The sequence below is a fragment of the Cavia porcellus genome, unplaced genomic scaffold (genome assembly GCF_034190915.1).
Source record: "Cavia porcellus strain 051 isolate PalLab524CR breed Dunkin Hartley unplaced genomic scaffold, mCavPor4.1 scaffold_8, whole genome shotgun sequence".
Taxonomy (NCBI): domain Eukaryota; kingdom Metazoa; phylum Chordata; class Mammalia; order Rodentia; family Caviidae; genus Cavia; species Cavia porcellus.
Window position 1 is genome coordinate 72,144,991 of NW_026947491.1, and position 24,332 is coordinate 72,169,322.

Genomic DNA, 24,332 nt, shown 5'->3' on the forward strand with positions numbered 1-24,332 from the left:
ATTCTACACAGTGAAATAAATATCTGTAGGCTTAAGCATCCAGGAGCTATTACTTCAGCTAATAGTGACCCAGTGCCGTTTTTAGTAGAAGATAAGAAACACAAAACAGATGGATAACGACTGTGTCATAGGGAGATAGTACTTCATCGTAGCAGTGCTGAAAGGGACTAGACTTGCTGCGTGGGTATCATGTGCTTCGTTTTTCTTAAACTTGCTCTTCCATACAGATTATCAATGGAAGGAAATGCTTAGACCACTTATCTGAGATTTAAAGTTGAGACGTTCAGGGTAACAGAGAGACAAGAATCAGGTACCATGGTGTCCTGGTACATGCATCCTTAGAGTCTGTCAGATTGCATCCCTGTGGCCAATGACAGGCTTTATAAAAACACTGTAATCTCTTCAGCAGTGGCCTCTTTCTTTCCTCCACTCACAGCCAGGGAGTAGAATAAGATACACAATTCTACAAGTGAGCGAGATACACAATCACTTCTCCGGTTCCTACCTTGGAATCATAACCACTACTATCTCAGTTGTCCGGGTAACAAAGAAGTCTAGAGTATACAGGAGATGTGGAATGTGGTACAAAGCACGAAAACCTGTGAAGGTTAGAGACACAGAGACTGAAGGACTGGGAACGGGACACAGCAGGTAGGAAGCCACTGAGCTGGTGAGGCAGACACAGGGAGGTTGCCACATATCTACTGTCAAATTTCTCAGAGCTCAGTATGTTATTTGTAGGCCAATGATATGTGTATAACCTTTGGGGTCACTTTTTCTACTGGCCTTCTCAGGCCTTTTTTCCTGATAGACAGCAGCTCTGAGACTGGAGTTCAGTCTTTAACATTTACATAACTAGTAAAACAGTGACAAATGGGAGAGAAGATATTTGTAAGAGCTGTAATGTGAAAATAATTCTTGGCAAAAGAGCATCATCACAAAAGACAAAGGTTAAATAGTCAGAAAGGAAACAAAATAGATCATTTCTACAATGAGCAGAAATCTATTACAAGAATTTCATAGCTATGAGAATGGGGACAAACAAAAAATAAAGTGATGTGATACATCCAGTGTCATCAGAAGGTGATGCAGGGTCGTTAAGTCTTTTAAATATGTCATGTGTTAACATAGGTTGCATCAGTTCCAGTACATTAGTGGGTCCTAGCATTCCTTGGCAGGCCACAGAAGACTTAAGTACACATGTAATCTTCGTCTTCAGCCGGAGAAGTCTTGAATTCTGTCTTGGTGATCCAACCCCTAGTGAACAGCAGTCATTCACTGATAGTTTTGCACACCACTAGTAACAAGTTCCAAGCTGAGTTGCTTGTCAGTTAAACTTTGGGACTTAAAAGTTTTGACAAGACTGTGTTTGTGCAGAAGATTTTGGTGATAGTAATGCCTCTCAGAAATGCCATTATGTAGGATTAAAGTAGGGATAACAGAACCACCAGACTTAAAAAGTTTTGTGTTCAGTGAAAGGGACCAACTAAAGTGAGAAGGGGACATGCAGGACTTTGCTAGATAGGATGTGTCTGTAAAAGACAAGTTTGCACTTACAGAAATTTGTATGACCTGTAGGAATATATAGGGGAAGTGACAGAGGTGTCATTTTAATCCTAAAATGTACTTAAAATTTACTTGATTTTGTTTTCACTTAAGACTGAACATTAGCATTTTATTAACATAATTTGTAAGAAACTCTCTTAACCCCCCCCCACCTTTTAAAATTCTCTTTAGGCACATCAGTTTATAGAAACTGATTATAGGCAGTGTTTTGATTACAAGACTTAATTAAAGAGGATTCCTGTGATTTGAAAACCAGACACCCCTTTCTGCACCTTACAGGGCTCTCAGCTGAAAAAGATAAAACTAAACTCCATGGTGAAGGCACTCTGCGATTGTTTTCTTTTGTTATAACACTCCTCATTTAACTACTGTGCTAACAATGAAATGTTTCAGTAATATACACTTAGAAAAAGTGACTTGCTCTGTATCATTAATGGCCAAAGGGATCACTTTCTCCAAGGCACCAAAGGAGAGGCAAGTTTTGGATTTTTAATAAGACAGTGGTGATGCAGTGGAGGACCTCACAACCCCGTAGTCAGACAGACATATTTCAGGCAGTTTAGTATATATTGAATTGATGTGACTTTCAATTAGTTACTTAACAAATTCTTTAAGTTTTGAAATATTATTTATAAAATGAGAATATAAATACATACCCTATAAGCTAATAGAAATTCATTCAGATGCATGAGTGAATGCATTAATGTAAAATATGTAAACATAACTGACATTGTGTATGTTCCAAACCTTCTAAGTGATTTTACATATACTTACATATTCTTCAACATAACTTTATAATATGACTTCTGTTTCATATATAGTCTCGATTTGTAAGTAAGAAATTTGAAGTATTAAGTTCTTAAACAATTTGCCCAAGGTTTTAATCATGGCAAAGGTGATGGCAGCAGCAGCCTGCAGTCCCAGGAAACATGAATCCAATCAGTGCTGTCATAACCGTTCTGTCAGTGTCTGAGAATGACTGAGTAACAGGTAGCTTCCAGTTGCATTATTGTTAGTGATGTCTGTGTTCCAACAGGCTTCCTATCCTTCCTAAATCATGATCTCTTCTCAATATTTTTATTATTTCTAGTTTCTTTTTTTCCTTATCTCATTGTCTTGGCTTTTTGAGATTAACATTCACAAATTTAGTATGCGTTGCTTTACATACAGATTTGGTGATTTCTTTTTATTTTTTAAGAAATGGAGAAGGGTGATTTTTTCCTATGCTTGGTCAATATGGTTCAGGATCTCCTTTTAGAATTTTGCCAATTTGAAATAAAATAACATCCCCCCTCATTAGGCATTTTAGTTTATATTTCTTTCAATTTTTTGGTAGTGTAAATTCGGATTTTTTACTGAATATTATATTCATATATTTTAGGAGGTCTAAAAGTAATGCTGTGCTATATACATATATAATATAGAATGACTGAATGGAATAATAACATATTGCCTCAGACACTGATGCCTTCCTCCTGTCTAAATATGTTTCATGAGTTATGAAATTCAATAACATTTAGTAAATTCTTTGTTCAGTGTTGAGTGTCTCAGATGACTACCATTAGGCCAAAAGGGGAAGAAAGTTCTCCCAGTGTGTTTCTTCTAAGAACATTTTTTAAAAAATAATTAAAAACCTTTCACCTTATGGGCACCCATATGAAAAGGACTAGGAGCTTTCTATCTCTCATTTAGTTTAAGGTTCTTCTTATAGATATTTCTAAAGCTTAAAGTTGGACCTATATTCTGAATTTAAAAAGGATAATTTTAGTCAGAAAATAAAGCATACGAAAAATTACAGACCCCTAATTACGAGTGGCTCAATTATAGTAGTACAATGCATTATGCAAGTAGTTTAATTTGCTCTGTCACGGGATTTTAAATCTAGTCAGGAAATGACTTGCACATGTTATAGAAAAAATCAAGTAAAAGAATTCCATTTTCTGTAAAAGGATGTGGAGATGTGAGCTCATTCTGTGCTGTAATACACTGTGGCTCTATGCATAACAGTGAATCAGCAAGCGTAACTGACAATCAGGGTACATTTTGTACACTCCTAGTGACACCTTTGTAATACATGTGCCCAGAGGATTACATATCATTTGTTAATATACTGTATGTCATTTCCTCACTTAGCCAGTGCTTTGAAATGGTAATCTAATCTACAATAGTTTTTGTGGTCTATGAAACATTTTTCTGACTGATTTCTAATGCCCAATGATGCAATGTAACATAAAGTTGATTCTTTATTCATCTTCATGCTTCCATTCTAAAGGGTATAAAATTAGAGTTATATGTAAAATTTGGCAAAAAATAATCCATTCATATTCTGATGTATAAAAAAGGCATCGGTATAATACTTATGAGACAACATGTTGCTACAGCATCATTTAAATTTAGCTGGAGATCCTAGGGACGATAAAGGTGTGATAACTATTTAAAATTCAGTACTTATTCATGTCTGTCATGAAGAATAGCCACAGGAAGGCTAACATATTGGCACTATTTCATAAGAGAAGAAAGATGAAATATTAATCTGTGTGATTTATAGATAATCTATTTTCTCATTGAACTGAAACACTCACTTTAGTAAAATTATAAATCATGTACCTTAAAATTGCTTATGATGATAATCAGTAGTTGTGCCTAAGATCAATGTTTAATTTTTATATCTATGTTCAATGTCTGACCTTCATCCTGAAAATTTTAATAAATATTTCAAAATCAAAGTATTTGTTCATTAGCAAATTAGACAAATATTTATGGAGCATTAAGTGTGTGCCCCTTACTGCAGTCAGAACTTGGAAGAGTTTTGAATCAATATCTTTGGCAAATGTACATCCTAGACAGAAAAACATAATAAACAATAAGAATAATATGCAAGTGAATTTTAATACATTTTAAAAGATGATAAAGATATGTAGAAAAAAGAAAAAGTACAAGGGTTATGAAAAGAGAAAGTATAAGGAGTTTTGGTTCACATTTAGCTGGGGTGATGTCTGCTCAGGCTGCCACTACAAAATACCATAAACCGAATATTTTAAACAACAGAAGCCACAGAAGTTCACTTTGCCGCAGTGTGGCATCTAAGATGAAGACTGTCGCCCATTTGAAGCCTCTGCGGTGAAGTGCTTCTTTCTGGTTGCTTTCCTGTTGTGTCTTCAGAGGCCTTTCTTTGGTGCATGTGTAATGATAAAGACAGTGGGAGAAGTAAGAAGGAAGGAAAAGAGAGAAAGAGGGGAGGAGAAGGAAAAGGAAGAAAGGATAGAAAGATGCAGAGGTGTCTTTTTGTGTCTCTATATAACGCCACTTATCCAGTAAGAAGATCTAATGAGTCCTGTGACCTCCTTTAACTTTTAATTTCCTGCTTTTCCAAATGCAGCCACTCTGGAAGTTAGGACTTTAACATATCAATTTTGTCAGGACACGTGTATTCAGCCCATGACAGGTGGTCACTGAGAATGCATATTTGAGCGTACCCTTGTTGGAAATGAAATAGCTAACCAGGCAAATTCAAAATGGCTTTACTTCTCAGCGCAGAGGAACAAGGTGCTGCAGAAGCCCCATAACATAAGAATCCTGGTGTGACGCCTCAGTAAGGAAGCTGGCCTGGCCCAGAGGAGTGAGGGAGGCAGGAATGAAAGAGGTGTCAGAGAGGTAACTGGGGACTGAGCTAATAAGGGTCCGGATCACACAAGGCATTGGGAGGACTTAGGCTTTCCTCCGTAAGCAATGAGGAAAATTTTCAGCAGAGAGGTAATGTTTTACAAAAAATTACCACTGATGCTGTTTTGAAAATAGATGGTTGAGGACAAAGGGAGGTGGAGATTCAGGGAGTTTTGTTAGGAATCCATAGAGTAATTCAACAGGATGAGAGGAGACCTGGTCACAGTGCTAGAAGCAGAGGTGTAGGGAGAGAGTGGAACATAACTCAAACTAAAAAGAATGGAACATCGTGACCCTTTCATGCCTATTAACAAGATGTTTGTAATGATACTTTGCCATTTACTTTATTTTTTATTCATTCACTTATTTCTAAGGTATTTCATAATGACTCATAGGCAGTATTATATCTCACCCTTAAATGTTTAGTATGTCTCTTTAATAAATACATTTTATTGTATTTCCAAGGTTAAAATCAACAATAAATCCTGTGTATTTTAATACTATATACATTTCCAAATTATCTTTGACTTTGTTATTCATCATTTTTAAAAATCAGGATACAGCTGAGATCGTCCTTTATTTTTGCGTATATCTCTTCAGATTCTTTTAATGTCAAGGACTTTTTTTCTCTTTATCTAGTTCCCTCCACGACATAGGCTCATTGAAGTAGCCAAAGGAATGATCTTGTAAGAGTCCTCATATTTCAGATGGACATGATTGCTTTCTCTTGGTGCCGTATCATTTTATTTTATACTTTCTTTCTCTTTCTTGTAACAATATCTAAACTAGAAACAAAACCTAAAATCTGAATATTCATGATTCACGTTTCTATTGGGGAGCCTTTACAGATGTTGATGCTTACAACACAATTTTCCCTATCAGAAAATATGTAATATTTGTTTGTTATAATTGTTGCTGAAACTGACCAGTAATTGATAACACTGTGATTCTTCATTAGGAAGTTGTTTGCTCCTACTTATTACCAGCAAATAATCTGTAAGGTGATATTCTAACAGCCTGTTAATGTTCAATTCCCTGTCAAACTTCCTCTTGATCACTGTAAAATATGCTTATAATTATTACCTGAATCAACTACTTCATTAGGAATCTGAAATTATTAACTTCTTAATTTTATTTTTTCTACATTTATTAAAGAGAACTATAATAATTTTTTAATATTTAACTAGGGCTATTTGAAAAATCTATACCTTAGTTCGTGTGGAAAAGGCACAAAGTTATAATTTTTAATTATAATGTAAAAGTATTTAGCATAGGGAAATGATGTAGGTAAATCTATTGCTGTAAGTTCATTTTTTTGTTTATTTCATTACATTATATTAAAGCTCATGAATTTTTAAATATATGCAATCTATTTCAATCTGTTTCAGTTTTTATTTATTAAAATGCTTAAATTACTCCATCAAATTAGTTGGAGTCCCTTAAAGATGATCTCTTGTTCTTTTCATGCCATTAGCCCTTGTTAATTTCCTAGCTTTCAAGTAGCTGTGTTTTGAATTCACTTTACTCTTTATTCCACTGATGTCTTTCCAAAGGTCCCTGGTTTTATTCAGTAAAAACTATATTTAAAAAAATTCTTTGAAAAAAAGAGAATCAAATTTGACTCTTAGGTTTTGACTAGAGCAATTGGAATTGTGGAATTTCTATCAACTGAAATGTGGAAAAATGTAGTTGAAAAGAGGAGAGTGTGGGAGCTCAGCTTGGGACACACTGATTTTGAAATTTCAATTACATTCTACATAAATATGTCAATTATTCAAAGTACATAGTTGAACATACAAGTCTGAGATCTAACAGATAAAATTAAGTACCCATCATCATATAGATGAAAGTTAGAAACATGATGTCTTACAAAAGTATGAGTTCAGATACAGAAATGAAACAGGCTAAGCACTGAGTCCCAAAATTAAAAGATCTAAAAGAGAAGTAAACAAGTTTTTACATTTTAGGATTCTTGAGCATTCTGGAGCAATCTGCCAAGAAAATATTGTTGTGGTTAGAGGCCCAAGATAGCATTCCATGATAACATTTTTAATGATAATGTCACCCCTCTTTTCTAGGTGAAGGACTTTCAGAAAGAACTGTAGAGATCATTCTTTCAGTCACTTTGTGTATCCTTTCAATAATTCTTCTTGGAACAGCTATTTTTGCCTTTGCAAGGTACGATTTATTTGTACTCACAACATTCCCAACATACTTCCCTGACATTTATACCAGTCACAGTCCAGTCAGGGAACAGAAGCCATAGATATAATCAGAAACACTATTTTTCTTAAATTGAAAGAAATATTTATCCTGTGCCATATGATGTTTTTAAATATGCAAACTGTAGGTTGACTAAAATAATCATAAAGAAGGGAATCTTGCAGTTTGATGGGAAACATTTAGAATAATTAACTAAACAAATTTGTTAACTTCTATAGGAGGTTAAAGAAAAGTTTAAGAAGTCTGGACATATCTTAGTCTCTCAAACTGTGTTTTCATCTCTTCTGCCTCAGTCTTAAGACAAATTACCTGACAAAATTAAAAGAGGAAAGGTCTTTTTAGCTTACAGTTTGTAGAGGTTTCACTCCATAATCACCTGACTCCAAGGCATGGTGGTACATGGAAGAAAGGCAACCATTTATGACGGTAGAAGACAGCAAAGGCAAGAAGGACAGAGAGGGAGACATGCCTCTTTCTGTCCATTATATTGAATCCAGTCTTCCAGGATAGGACAGAGTCAATGCAGTTAGTGGATTGATCCAGCAATTACCTATCCTTAATTCCAGCATCCTTAATCCTAGTATTGCTCACCCCAGATTCAGATACTTCTGAAAATTCCTTTGACCACACAAGAGTTTGAAGCACATCCAGACACAAACCATATCATTTCATCCCTGTCCCCCCAAAGATTCATGCATATCCCTTTATGCAAAAGACATTTAGTCCTTCTCCAAGAGTTGCCAAAATTCCAACAGTTTCAACATTGCTGACAAGCCCAAGTCCCAAATCACCTCTGAGATTTAAGGCATACTTCTAGCTATTAGCCCCTCTATAATTGAAAAGAAAGTTAAACACTTCTAATATTCAATGGCACAAAATAGACATTTCCATTCCAAAAGTTTCAAATAGGGATACAAAGGAATGGGACCAAACCAAGTCCAACATCCAGCAGGGCAAACACTGAGTCCCATAGTACCATGTGCAGCATCGGAGGCAATCTGTGGAAAGATACAAATGCCCAAGGGATCAGGTGGCTCCTTAGAGCACTCCTGGTGATTGAAGCTCCTGTGACTTTTTTTCCTTGGGACAGCTTTGCTGCCTCCTTGCAATTTTCCTCAAATGTTAGCAATCTGAGGAATTCAATTCAGTTCTGAGGAAGAAAATTCTCCATATTGCTACCATTCTGGAACATGGTGCTCTGGGTCTTTCTTCTCAAAGCAGTCTTTCATTTTTACAGTTTTGAAGCTGCAAAATGCAGAGTCTCACTGCTTCTTGTGAAGCCATCAGGCCATCTTTTCTATTTTACTATTCCTTCTCAGCAAGGAATTCAAGATCTCCTCTTCTGTTTTCAGTCCACAGCTTTACTAGATTCATTTATGGCCAAACTCACAATGCTGTAAATCATTCTTCTAGGCTTTTTGCTCTTGGTTCTCAACATAGATTTGGCTAAAAGCTCCCAACAACAGCCATGCCACTATCTTGACATCTCACTGCCTTGAAGTTTCTTCTGCTAGTTAGTATTCTGCCTTTAATATCAGTTGTAGGCAAAGTTGCTGGACATGAGCAAAATACAGACTAACTTTCTACCAATCCCTAACAAACATCATCAATAATGCAGCAGCCAAAGCAGTTTTTCTCCCTGCAGGAACCTGAGCCTAGTCTTATTGTTTTCTGGTCTTTTGAGCTGACTAGAACCTAGTACAGCCTAAGACTTTCCAGGGTTGCTGTTTCTCAGCTGGCCTCTCCAAACCTTTCCAGACTCTTCCCACAAGCCAGTTCCAAAGGCCTCTAAACCAGATGATCAGGTATAGTCATAGCAATGACTCCCCTTCTCTAGTACCAAATTCTGTTATATTTTTTACTCATTTCTGGAACAAAAATACCTGGCACCCAAAGTTAAAAGAGAAAAGGTTTGTCTGGCTCAGTTTGTAAAGATTTCAGTATATAATTGACTGGCTCCAAAAACAGGTGGCTTGGTTCATGGTGCCTACAAGGCAGTGAAAGCAACAAGAAAAAAGAGATGATCCTCTTTCATCCAGTCTTTTGGAATTATGGCGATGCCAATACAATCAGTGGACTGATCCAACAAGAACCCACTCTTAATCCCAGTATCCTTAATCCTAGCATTGAACACTCTAGATTCCACTACCTCTAAAAATATCCTTTGACCACATAAGGCATTGAGGGACACCCAGACACCGTAACAGAAAGTATCAAGTGCCACAAGGCGGCTACTCTTTTTAGAGTGAGGGAGAAAGGACAATAAAGGGACTAATAACTAGAGGAAGTGCCCTCTCAAGGATGCCATGGAATGACTACCTCAATCATGTGCAGCATAGCACCTGGTAGTGGGTAAAGAGACATGACAGAGGAAAGGAAGCTGTTTTGCTGAAGACATTTGTTATCAGAGGGAGGGTAGGCAGACTGAGAATGGCTGTAGAAATGTCTCATTCTTGGTGAACAGTGTGGGTAGGCTGGAGATTCTTGGAATCATTCACCAATGGAATGAGGAGAGTGTGCACTTAAGAGGCAGCAAGAGCACCTCTGTATGGGCTACTGAGCTCCCACAAGAAAAATAATGATGCAGAGTTGGCCTCATCACGTGGCAGCAAATCCTGGTCTCTGTTGCCTTGCAAGGTTATTCTAGTGCCCCCTTTTGCCAAAGCTTAGCGTTTGGCTGACTGGTGAAAGAAAATTATCCATTATCACAGAGCAGGCCAAAAAGAGTAGATTGGGGTTGGGAGACAGCAAATTAGTAGCACACACACGTACTTACCAGAATCTGCCAGGCCTTCTCAATATTTTTAAATTATCTATAAATCTGATATGTTTAATTGAAAATATAATACAATCTAAAAGTCAAAGTTTATAAGAAGATATAATTTTTATAGCGAGGACAAACCTTTCAAAAGGCCCAGCATCCTTGTATGGTTGACCCCTTCTCATTGTTGCTCTACAAACTCCTCTGTTCTGAGTTCCTGCAGTGTCCTTCCATACTCAGAGGATCAACTTTTTCATTCCCTCTTTGTCTAAAGGGTATCAGTGGAAATCTTGCCCATGAGCCCAAAAAACTTCAGTTTTATAAGATAGCTTGCTAAGATAATGGGATTTTACATTTGCAAAATCAACTGTACTCATTTCCTAAATAGTCCAATGGACTTTTAAAATTTTAACTGAAGAATGTTGTCTTGTGTTCTAAATGTCATTCACACTGTCTGTTTTATCTTGAATTTCTTAAATTACTTTCATAAATAATTGAAAGTCCCTTAAAAATGATATTTTCTTAATGTCGCCTATTATTCATAGATTGAGGCAAAGGGATGGTGAGAAAAAGGTCATTATTCCAGGCACTACACATATTGTGTGAGATACAGACCATGTCCTGAAGGAGTGCACATCCGCCATATTCTATTGTTTTCTTGCTCCAAAATTGTCCTTGATTTCTCATTTCTGTCCTTTAAGTAGGCAGGAATTGGTCCCTTTATTCCCTGCATCTTCCCTATACTTTTCTTCTCAGCCAAAGGATTCTGTTTTCATTTGAATATTTTTAGGCTTTTACATAACTTTCCTTTTGTCCAGTGAACCTGAAATGGGCTTTCACTTTTTTGTCACTCTGAATTACTCAGTATAAATTCTACTTAACTTTTTCTAAAAACTAACAAGAGTAACGACCTATATACCATTTTATAATTAATCAGTGCTATGTTTTGAGTTGCAGTTTGAGTATTTTTCCTTTTTCTACATTTAGAAACTATCTCTAAATTTTAGGTGTTGAAAATAGGAACCTTATTTTATGCTTTCCATATCACCTTCAATATTTAGCTCATAATAAACAGTGAATATTTGGAATGTGAATGATAACACAGCTAATTATAACCTTGTGATATGCCATACTATGCCATGGAGCAATAGGGATGTATGGGCTTATAATGAAAAGGCTGTAGATTCATTCATAGACTCATGTGTCTTTCTGTTCTGAACCTTGTTTTTCTAATTGTAAACAAAGATAATAGTATGTACTTCTCAATATCTTCATAAAAACTCAATCACACAGTTAAAACTACTTTTGTGTATTTGTGTACATGTAAAAATGTTTCTGTGTATGAACCAATGCATTGTTTCAGCACAAGCATCATTTCTCTTTGGTATGTTTCCTTTCTATGACAAACCATTGTGACATTTGGAGGGAGGAGAAACAGGCCAACGCCTCAATTTTACTGACTCTATTTTAAATGTTCCATTTGCTCAGCCCTCGATCAATTAAACCTCATTAAATTTGGGGCATCAATCATCTTGTTTAAAAAAGATATTTGAGTAAGGTCCATGAAATTAAAACAGATAAAAGAAACAGAACACCAATAAAATTACCACATATTGAAAAATGCTAACAGCAAAGAATTTATTTGACTAAGTGTATTTACTTGAAAGAAAAGTAAACCTGCAGTTATATGTTTTCTGTGACATTCCTTTCTTGGGCTTCAACTGCCCTTGGTTTAGAATTCGACAGAAGCAGAAAGAAGGTGGTACATACTCTCCTCGGGATGCAGAAACAATTGATACTAAATTCAAGCTGGATCAGCTCATCACAATGGCGGACCTGGAGCTGAAGGATGAGAGATTAACGCGGTGAGCACACTCCTTTGGGCGAACAGTGGTCCACAGGGCCCAGAGCCATGACCCTGTCCTGACCTGTGCTTGTTGGAAGTGTTTGTGGGGCTCCAGTTTACACAGGTCACAGGGATCTTCTTTCAAAGGGTGACCTCCGTCTCCTGCCTATTTCTTGCTGGTGTTCAGAGAATCACTTAATCTTCCTAATATTTTGAGTTCAGTATGATCCTGGGACTGTAATGTTCAGCTAAGATTTTTTTCCTGAGACAAATATTTTTACACATTAAACCTTTAATACTTTAATAATTCATTTCATAGATTTAATGATAGATTCCTTGCACATCAAAGTTTTTTCTAGAAGTGTCCACAGTTGTCACTTTAATTTAATTACATTTATAACATTTTAGTTCATTATTTTAATATGAAATATATGAAATTCTAAACTGTATGTTAGATTTTCATTTCTAAAATTGCTTAGTATTTAAAAACTAAGCACAAGGTAAAATTTTACCTTTAAAAAAGAAGTATAATTGTGTAATAATCATTTCATTGGTATGTATTAGAAATAGTAAAGTGCTTAGTTTTGAATAAAAATTCTTTTAAATTTTTTTAAAAGTATTATAAATTTTCAAAATGTTTGTATATTTTAACACTTGACTGTTAAGATAATCCATCATATTCCTAATAAAATCTATTAGCAGGCTGTCCTGAAAGTTTATGTTCTTTATACTTTTTTTGTCTTTTTCGTTTTTATCGGTACCAGGGATCGAACTCACGACTGTCTGCTTGCAAGGCAGGCGCTTATGCCGCGGAGCTAAATGAAAGTTTATGTTCTTATAAGATCCAATAATATGAGATGCTTATAAGTACAATTAAAAAGCATTTCATAGCTCTCTCATTTTGAAATTACTGTGTTTTTAAAAATAGGGCATTAAACATATAGACCATTAAAAATAATTCATCATTTGTAGTTTTCATTTGTCACAGTTGGTCTTCTCCTAATATGTTGACTTGTACGTATATTTCAGGCATGTCTAAAAATATCTAATATGTGCTATAGTGGGAAGTAACTCCTAAGGATCAGTGTCCTTCCAGAAGTTATGAAATGATTATTTAGCATTACCACTGAATTGCAGGAAATTTTGTTCTTAGGATATGAAAACTTACTTTTTAAACATTTGGATTTTGGTCTTAGTTTACATTCTAGTTGTTTGTTCCCTTCCATAAATATGCAGTGTTGCAAAGACTTCAGTATAAGGTGATTGTATGTTACTTAGGACATAGTTTTCACATAAGAAAAACTACATATAAAAGGTCAATAGATTACTAGTATAATCACCAAAGCCAAATCATCTCCTAGGAACACCAGAATATCAGTAGTACTAGGCTCTGTCCTGGTCCTCAATAGATCACACTTTTCTTCCCATAAAAGGCCAAACTGAATTTCAGAAATTCCTTCATTTTTCACTTTCTGTGTACATTTTTCAATTATTTGTGATGCCTTCACAAACCGGGACACCCAGTTTCTTTCTTGTTACTTGTACACTTGAAAGTATACAGGAATAATTTTGGCTCTCTCTGTGCAATTAATTTTAGCTACTTGAAAAATTCAGTTGACTCTGTAATAAAAATATGAACGTCAAGAATCTCATATCACTTGTAAAGCATTTTCATTTTTTCAAAAAAGAATCATTATTAACCCCCCTCCAAGTTCATATAAATAAATCTTAAGGAAATACTAACAAAGTGAAAAAAACATTATGGAGAAAGTTTTTCATTCATAATAAACCAATTACTATTCTAGGCTTAGAACCTCAGTCATGAGGTTCATTTTCCTCATTATGTGTTTTTACATCTTGCCCATCTTCCACTTGTGATCACTGAGTAGTCATTAGGAAAAAATCACAAAGTTTTGGTTTTAAGTTTTACAATGATTATCGTAGTAGCTATGAAGAAGTTTTGGGTCATGGAAATGTGCACAGGGATTGCAGATTGTTTATTATAGCACATTTATAATCCAAGGGCTATCCTTGACTCCTTAGTATTAATTTTCCTGATTCTATCTTTATTTATATATTGTTATTTGTAAAATGCTGCAGAAGGAAAATAAATTTTGAATGTTTTCATTTTTCACTCCATAGAAAATCGGTATTTATTACACCCATAGCCAAATTGAAAGTATCCATTTCTGAAAGTGTCCATTTTTTCATTTGTTTATTATGATACAAAATACGTTTGTAGTACCAATGTTACATAATAATATGCTCTGCTCGATTTATTATAAAAGTTTTATTAAAATAAGAACTACAAGGTTTGAGTATTAACTTTATTACAAAAATACATGATTTTTCATGTCACTTGATGACAGACTAAGAAAAAATCATAGCTGAAAATAATAAGCTACATGCACACATGCGTAAGTTCTGTCCATCAATAGAGCTTTCCAAGTCTTTATTGTTCTTAAAGATCTAAATCTCTACAAAGTCAAATGGTAGATTTCAGAAGTGAAGAATTCAAGTTAGGTCTCTATGTAGTTTAGCATCTTATTCTGTGTCTTCATTGTCTTCAAGGAAAATCCTAGTTTTCTTTTAATCTACCCACCTACCATATGTGTAGCAATTTTGATTTGAATTTTACGTATGTCCTTTTTCTTCCAGTCTACCAAACTTTTCATAGTAAAGTGAGTTCGTAATTTTTCTTAGTGTCACATGTGTTTGTGTGGCCAAAAGAGAAATGATAAGAAAAAACATGTAGTCAATAATTAAAATACTAATGTTAGAGTGTTAGTGACAAAAAAAAAATAGAGTTTGGTAGTAATCTTTTTTAAAGACTTGCAATTTTAAAGTTAACAAATTATTTAACTATTTTATGTTTTCTGCTTTACATTTTAAAGGCCATCCTGAAATTATTGTGTATGTGTAAACTCTTATTATTTAATTATATTCCATCTTTTTTCATGAGGAATTTGAAGATACATTCTCCTTCACTATGCTTTTTCTCCTCAAAGGAGAACCAAAATCAAGTTAGAATTTAGTATTCCTTAATTCCATGAGAACATTTAGGGATATGCTATAATAATGTTTTACATTCTTAATTAGGCGGATGATTACATTATAAAATGCACATTTTATATTATATGCCCATGCAAGCTGTATGCACATTTTATATTATATGCCCATGCAAGCTGTACTTTTTAGAAAAGATATTTAATACTTTTGGGATCATAGATACCACACTAAAAAGACACAGAAATAGTCTTTAGATTTTATTCTCGGATAAACAAAGCACCTTTTGTGATGGCTCCTACAAAAGCCACTTACTTAGACTATTGAGGTAAGGAAGACATCTAGGGTAATTTGTTATTTGTTGGCATGACCAATAGAAAAAAGAGGTAGGATAAAGACCTATATCTTTAAAATCACGAAGCTGACTGATGCTGAAGATTGTCTTTAACTAGTTTGTTTGTAACACAAATTACCTTCCCAAGAGAATTAAACAACCTGGCAGAATTTTCATAAGTTAAAGATTTGCTCTAAAATGTATTATTCATTATTTTCATTTTCATACCTATTAGATACATTTTGTTTTCTCTTATAACTAAATCAGGAAAAAAAAGTAGTTGTGTAATACTAATAGTGACAGAAATTTAATTTCTTTTAGGCTTCTAAAATTTTTCCCAAAAATGTGTGCATATTTTATGTTCATTTACCTGTGTATCTTAATGTAATTGCATATTAAGTTTGAATGTCAAAACCAGAAATCATGAATAGAATTAATGCTTTAAACAAAATGAAATGAACTTTTGAATTATTTGTAAAATTGCTACCTTGAATAGAAACTTTCTTTATGACTTTCCTTTTCCAGTATCTTTAGAAATATGCAAATTGAATTTTTGCTAAATGTATCATGCTTTCGGGAAGTTTGTCACTTGAAAGAATGCATGTGTACTGTCAATTTAAATCAAAATGCATTAGGTATTGTTATTTGTTTTTATGAAAGTTAAAACCATACCAGTTTACTTTTACAAATAGAACTCACTATCATGGGAATTGTTTCTATTATGAGCAACTATTACATCATCACAGTGCATGTAATGATTTCACTTAGCTTATTTAATCCTATGTAGTAGATACTTATGTCCCCAATAGCAGATACTTATGTCCCCAGATATATATATATATATATATATATATATATATATATATATATGTGTGTGTGTGTGTGTGTGTGTGTGTGTGTGTGTATCCTTAAGTGGTTTAAAAATATACGTATGTTTAAATATATATGTTTAATATATATATATATATATATATATATATATATATAAATGTAATCCGTAAATTGTTTAAATATTTGTCCAGGGTCATATATCTAGTAAACAGAAAGTCTAAGATGCTAGTCTAGTGTCTGATTCTAAGGTGTCAGTATGCATCTACAATTATGTATATATATGTACTGTATTTAACTCTAAAGCAAAATAGAGATCAATGAAAACTGTCTCTTAGACAAGGACCATGCTATTCTGTAACAAATTTTTTTCCATGCTGTGAATAATTTTAAGGAAATTTCTGCTTTTGATTAACTTACTGTCTCATGATAGAGGGCAGAGAAAAGATGGCATTACAGTGCAGGATAAATTTGCAGAAACTGGAAAGCCTTTAGTAGTGTAATTCTCATTTTTGTTTCAATAAGAATATTTGACTGATATGTGAAACTCTATGTAAAATAGTTTGTATTTATTTTTCTTGCTGTTTGATAGATTTAGGTCAATTTTTTACTGTCTTAACCTGTCTTTAAAAGCAATGGCAAAAAAAAAGTGAATCTAGAATATAAGAAATAAGGTAAAGTAAAATAAAGATACCTAATATCCATGTTATTGTAGTAACAAATCTAAAATAATGCACTGTTTCAAATACTAAATAAATAATGAATCTTTACTTCCAGATACTCTTCATTTTTCTTTAGACGCAAGGAGATTTTTGTCATCCAGTAAGTTATGTGGTAATGTCGAGCTCTGCTGTGATTTTAATTTTGCAGGTGGTGTGTTCTGTATTTTAAAATACATGATATTGAGCATTTTGTTGCTTAATATGTTCTTTTTCAAAGACAAAAAAATGCTATTTGCAGAGTATCTTTTATAAATCTGCATGCTATTGATATAATAAAGTTCATCTTATCAAAATGCACAATGACTCATAATGTGCATGTTTTGGGAATTTGCTGTGTTCTCATGCTGTGTTAGCTTTAATAGTAAATTAAGTTTTCACCTAGGTTTCTTTACAGGTTTCTCGTTCTATTATTACCATGACATAAGAGCAGAGCTTTCAGTCTGATGGGTGGAGTCTGGATTCATATCTTAGACAAGCTAATTTCTGAAGTTGTAGGTGGTAATCTCTAAGGAGCAAGAAAATAACATGTCTTGTCTGCCTTTGTGGTTCCTACACAGAGTGATATATTTCATAGAACTTCTACTTCCTCTCAGACCCACAGGTAGCCAACTGTGCATGCTTTAGAAACTCCCTTGATGGTCAGAAATGCCATTTGTATCACAGCACAAAAATTTCTTGACATATTGTGAGAGTAGCATAGCAGAATGTCAACATTAGTTGACATTAGGCCCCAGTATTGATTTAGTGTCTCAGAGATCATACATTTCTTCATACAAAAGATATGAATGGAGACGCAGAATTAAGATGCTTCTGATTTTAAAATCACAAATCTACCACAAAGAGGAGTCAGTCTCCCTGAGCTGTGAGGCCAGATGGGGTCATTACTTCTGACATTCTAGCTGACCGTGCATAGTATTCCCTGTGATTAAAACAGCAGAAACCAGCCCTGTTGCTTCGCTAAGCACATTTAGCATTTTGGAATAATAAGCAATGTCGTTCCACTTCGGATTAACTAGTTAACAAGTTCCCAAGGACAGAACTAAAATAATTTTATGAAAATGCATTTTACTTATAATATATGCTTGAAAGCATTTACATATTTGCCAATGACATTACACTAAAGTTTTAATTGATCACATCACATGAAACACTCATTTCTAACCAGCACTCACAGCTGACCTCTTGGCATTCTAGCCGCATAAGTGGTCTGGTTGAGCAACTCTGCTCAATGTCTTCATCATCATAAAACAGAATTATTCTACATCTAAGATTTTCTTCTCACAACAAGCCATTCTTTCCTCAGAAAAATATCTCTAGTTTTACAAATGTCTAGTGTCTTTATTACCAAATTTTCTTTCCCATAACTAAGTGACTAGCATCCTTTCTGATTAAGCCCTTATGTTGATAGAGCTGAACTTAATAGTTTAGGTTAATCATAGCCTTTATAGAACAACTTTAGATACATCATATCAGTGAAAGAAGAGCTGATCTCCAACTTCTCTGAGGACTTCATTGCTTACCTGTCACTCTAGTGAATGGCTCAGGCTGCAAGATCTTTTTAGATTGCGTGATGCTTTCTATCTCCTCTTCATTAAGTCCTTGCTGAGAAGACTTGTCTACCTTTTTACACAGCTGTCAGCAATCCCTCCTCTCTTTCTCTGCTTCTTCCCCATTGCCCTTGAGGTTCCTAAATTATACCCATGGTTTTAATTTAGAATACATGGATGGTGAAATAAAACATCTGTCAAGAATCTGCTTTCAAGTTTGCTAATGGGGAGAGGTCTAATAACGAGACAAATTTGATTCCTGCCACAATGGGAATCTCACTTCAGCCCACTGACATCAGAAAGAATTTTGCATTCCTATCTCACTCTAAAAGACTATTCCACCTTTTTTTTTTAAATTAAAACTCTAAAATAGGCACCTATCATTTGCCAGGCACTGGAAATACTGTCATAAAATAAGGAAGGCGTACTGCCCAAGAGCTGCTGTTCAAATTGCTAATGATCTTCCTAATGATTCGTACTCACAGAGATGAAAAGATATGTTGGGAAAGTACTAGATATCACTTATTAATTGATTATTTTTCTAGTTGAGAAAAGTATTATATTACTCAGTGATTCAGATGGTATGTTTCTCTTTTAAAATGAAGTTTTAGAATCTGTTGTAAAGGACCCAGCACTGGTTAGAATACTATTTTTAGTTTATATTGAGAATAACAAAAAATTATTGGCCATTAGGCAAAATAATAAAGATCTCAAAGAGCACTATTTAAAAACCTACAACTAGTAAAATCAATGAAAAAAATAAAATATTCCAATGTATTACAGTAAATATTTTGGAAAAGTAATAAAATGTCACTATAGAAGTCAAAATATAAAAGTTTTTGAGTAATGATTTGATGAAATATATAAACAAAAAGATCACATTCAATATTTTATGATGGTTTGTGTTTGTTTGTCTGTTTGGACCCATAATCAAACTCGGGTTGTTCTTGCCAGGCAGGCACTGTGCTACTAAGATATATCTCTGGTGCCTATATTCAATATTTTACAAAACTTGGACACTATTGACATATTTTTCCAGAAAGATTCTTCATGAAAAGTTTGTTATTTAAATATTCAGTATATACTATATACAAATACATATTTTTATATCAAGGCAAAATCTTTTAATTTAACCTGACTTAACTATTTAAATGGAAAAAATAAAGCTTCTCAATTTGTCTTATGCCACTGCTAGTACAAATTTAATCTTCTCATCTATAGGTTATCATCTATGGCTCGTTATTAGGACTATATTTTAATTCCCTGTAGATTTCAGCTAATTGACCTTGGGGGAAAGCTGAGTCTCGGTGACAGTATTGCCTTCAATCACCACTGCCAACATAAATAAATGGTTTCTCTCTGAATCCATCAAGAGTAATCTGAGTGGAATTTCAGTTTTTGATAGACTTTAAAGAAATGAGCCCAGATGTGGAATAATACCCTCTCCAACCAAAAAAAAAAGTAGGATTTAAGACAGCTAAGGTTTATGTAATAAAAAGTGTTTAGCTCTTTATATTGGAAGGTGGTCCATTATATTGAAATCTGAACATTTCCCAAATTGATTTATCCACTAATGAACTAAATATAATTTGATGATAATCTTCATTCACATAAACAAATGAGATGTCAATTCAGTCTAAACGCATCCATTTGGCATTTTTTAAAAATGTGTTTTAAAATGTTAAATAAAAAGAAATCTCTTATTTAATTTTGAATGTCTCCTCAGATCATTTGATTTAAAAACATCACTCTTTCTGAACTGTTGATTTTTATGTACACCAAGTCCTGTGAGATTTTCAAAATATGTATCTAAATAACTCTCCCTACAGGTGTTAAATTATCTCATTAGTAAATAATTAATGCATTTCTTTCATAGCATGTCTCATCTTTTCTAACTCTATAAAATTTCCTGGTTAATAGATTTGCTATTTAAAAATAAAAATTTAAAACCTCAAGGAAGAATAAATTTAGAATGCAACCAATACCTAAAGAATATATATGCTCATACTATATGAAGCTAAATATTTACGCAATGATTATCTAAACAATGGGATAAGGGAACTTAATTTTTATTTAAAACTGTAATTTCTGACAAACTGTTTTCTCAATTTTAGCTGTCCAGATAAGTGCGAAGAACAATCTATATAAAATCATTAAGTTTAGGTACAGACTAATACAAAAGTGAACAAAACCAAGATATAATATTCTTTCCCTTTTTTAATGATGGCGTCTTGTGTAGGCAAGACCAACTTTATTGTTCTCATATCTTTTTTTTTTTTTTTTTTTTTTTTTTGTCTTTTTCCTTTTTATCGATACCGGGGATCAAACTCACGACTGCCTGCTTGCAAGGCAGGCGCTTATGCCACTGAGATAAATCCCCAGCCCCCTTGTTCTCATATCTTAACCAACAAAGTATTTAGCACTTGTGAGCTTCTAGTGTTAGATGATCTGATATGGAATTTATTTAGAGTCGTGTATTTCATATTGGTAGATGTAATAATAATACTTATTTCAAACTCTGAATTATATTTTGCATTTAACAATGACTAATTCAATAACCTTATTATGAGTAAGACTAGGAAGGAAATGTAACATGCTGAACATTAATCCTGTGCAAGCCATTAAATGTGATCTAACTGCATAGATCCTTAGTCCATGTACTTAAATAATTCTAGTACGAGGTAGATGATTTGCCCTTGATATTTTATTATACAGAAGGAAATCATTATTTTAGTTCTTGTAAAACATTGTAAGGTCCACCAAAAGTTGACATTTGAATCAGATTTTAATAAGTAAGTAGAATTTCCTTGTAAGGGAAACTCCTGGAAGGATAACCAGTCGAGAGGAGAGAGAAAAAAAAGGTATAGTATAGGCAACATATGTAAGAGCGAGCTGCAGGGAATAATATCAGAATTGTGGGCATGATCAGAAATGTTTCAGATGATCATATAGGAAAAGGATTAATATATGCACTATATTAGATATGTGTTTGTGAGCTTGAACTGAGAACTGGCAAACTTGGATTTGAGGTCTAGGTATTTGAGACTACTCTTTATGAAGAGACCCTGATTAGGAAAAATAAAATAGGGATTCTTGTTGTTTAATGTAGCACAATTTAGTTACTTTTGAGTCAAATTTTTAAAATATTTTTTTCTAAAATAACAAAAAAAAATTCCCTTTTATCAATGTTGATTGTAGAATAATATGAGCAGGAGCAGCTTGTATTACAAAAATAACCAGAAATAATAATCAATATATTAATAGCAGTAAACTGCATACCTTGCTTACTAAAGCCGATGACTTAATCCAAGCACTTTAAATGTGCCATTTTGATTTACACATACTTCTCTTGTTTTCCAAAGTAGGAAACTACGAAACAGAAAAATTAAGTAATTTGGTCAGGATAACATAGTTGGCATCTGTTGGAGCCAGTATTTGAAGTCCATGAAGCCATCAGACTTTATATTGAGAATAATTCACATCCATCCATCCAAACTCAATACTTAGCCAGTTATAGTTTAAAATTAGAATTTTCAGAGAGTATTTTCATGTAAAATAAAATACAAACAGTAAAATTAAAATTTCTGTAGACTTTTTCATTGAAAAGTAATGGGTTTAGAAAACATTTTAGTTATTCTCAAGTGAAGAATAGAGGTCATTATTGAAAGAAGACAAAAGATGTGAATAATAAAATTAATGCTTTGCTACTTATGGATTATTTATAATTTGGTGTGGTTGTTCTTGCTTAATGTCTCTTGGAAATTTCACAAATATGTACTGATTTTTCAAATGACTGACTGAAGACTTCCCAGAAACTAGTTGTCTATATTAAATTGCAATTATCCCCATAAAAGTATTTTTCCAATAAAACCTTAAACAATTTCTGATCTTCTTGGGAAAGAGAGAAATCCTTCCCCAAGTCCTGACATTCTATCTTAAATAGGTAAACGTGTTACTAAATCATATGTAGCATTTTTGCATTTAACCAATTTCAAACAGCATAATATTTCCTTTACTTTATAGAAGTCATTTTTACTTAGGTCAAGAATTTCTATATCCATGCAGGGGCAGGAAACACGTTGTGCTAGTTCAAGCAGCTTAGTTGCACATGACTTAAACTCACTTAGGATTTGTCCCAGCCAAAATTCTTTCCTTTCTTATTTTTGAACATTGTGACTGCCTAGAAATTCTGGATCACCAGTTTTCTAAGGGGGGATAAGTAGTGTGGGCCGCACTCACCATTCTCTCTTCTTACTGGTCTTTCTAGACGACAATTATTTCTAACAGGGATTGATTGCTTTCGCTTTCTTTGGTGCATGTTACTATGTCAAAAATATTTCCAGTTTTCCCATCCCCAAGTCAAGGATTCTTCTGATTCACTAGCCCATTCATCTGTCTCTATAGCTATCTATTTAGGTCAGATATTCTTTATTACCTCCTTAAAATCACTCTAGGGTATTGTGGGAAACTCTTATTTATCATGAGTCTTTATTATGTCATTGCTGTCTTAGTGCTTTGATACCATATTTGATAAAGAGATGCTAAACCAACTTCCACTCTGTGAAGCAGGGAGATATATCCTCTCTGAGGACACTCATTTGAAACTGAAAAGTCTGTCATTATGCTGTATAATACATCTTCCCCCAGCTCTATTTTTCATCAATTCCTCTTTTGTAATGAAATATTAATTCATATTTTACTCATCAAATATATTTCATTGTGACCATTTCTAAAGTATTTGTTATGGTTTTTTAAAATCTAATTATTTTCTTTCATTCATCTGTTACTTAAAAAAAACCATCTTGACAATGTTGTACATCTGTAAACCCAGCACTCAGAAGGCTAAGTAAGACTGGATCATTGCTATGAGTTTGAGGCCAGCCGGGCTACATAGTGAGTCCACAGTTCCCTTGAACTATACAGTAAAACCTTGTCTCAAAAAAAACAAAACAAACACATCTTATACTTTTTAAAAATTTAGTAAAATTATTTCTAGCTTTGTTTAAAATGCAAAATTTTGATGTTTACTTTATTTCATATATTTTATTCCTTTCTCCTTTTTGCAGTGTAAATTTATTGTGCATGACAAACATTTCATTAATAGTACGTTCATCTTTAAGTTTGTGCGTGTTACATAATCTATTAAGATATTAAAATTATTTCAATTATCAGTAACTTGGTCAATGACATGTCACAAAAAGTAACTGAAATCGTTGAGATATGTTGTGGTTTTATAATTAGCTAAACTCACTGATAAAACAAGACTTGAGCAACATGATGTCATTCTTTGCAGATTCATTCTCCCAGATTCAGCATTATCTACTGATAAAGAGAATATTTTTTAATTCACATCCCTCTTTTAGCTCATTGTATACTATGCAGTATATTAAAAACTGACCTGCCTTCCAAACAAATCTAAATATTCCTAACAATACAATATAATAATAACTTCGTTCAAGAGCTTTAGCTTCAAGAAAGAAGCTAAAGTATTATTTGGCCATATTTGAATCCAAGTAAAAATGATGTTTAAAAAATCAAAATGCAATTTAAAATAATGATTAGATGTTACAGGCATAATGCATAATACACTAATGATTAATTAATATTTTGATTTTAGTCTAGAACTCTTTCAGAATGACCTGTCCCTTCCCATTCACAATGCATTTAACACAATCTCTGTTGCAGGTTACTTAGTTATAGAAAATCCATCAAGTAAGTTTGTGAAATATTTTTCTTCTTTTTTGAATATTGACTTTACATTCACTGACTCAATGAATCTTACTGTGTGGTTCTCTTTTTGTACGTTTGTTGGAAAGCCCTCTAAGCTGGATATAAA

General features: G+C 33.6%; 1 protein-coding gene and 1 long non-coding RNA gene across 5 annotated transcripts in view; one reads left to right on the plus strand and one right to left on the minus strand.

Annotated features, from left to right (window-relative positions):
• Ptprq (protein tyrosine phosphatase receptor type Q) overlaps positions 1–24,332 on the plus strand; it is a 201,870-nt gene that overhangs the window by 148,157 nt on the left and 29,381 nt on the right. Inside the window, exons 34-36 of the mRNA XM_063255200.1 lie at positions 7,308–7,407; positions 11,950–12,078; positions 24,182–24,208. Coding sequence (XP_063111270.1) covers positions 7,308–7,407; positions 11,950–12,078; positions 24,182–24,208 — 256 coding nt within the window. The remainder of the gene's footprint in view (positions 1–7,307; positions 7,408–11,949; positions 12,079–24,181; positions 24,209–24,332) is intronic.
• Positions 1–24,332, minus strand: part of LOC134477366 (uncharacterized) — a 177,542-nt gene that overhangs the window by 105,210 nt on the left and 48,000 nt on the right. The gene's annotated exons all lie outside the window — the stretch shown is intronic.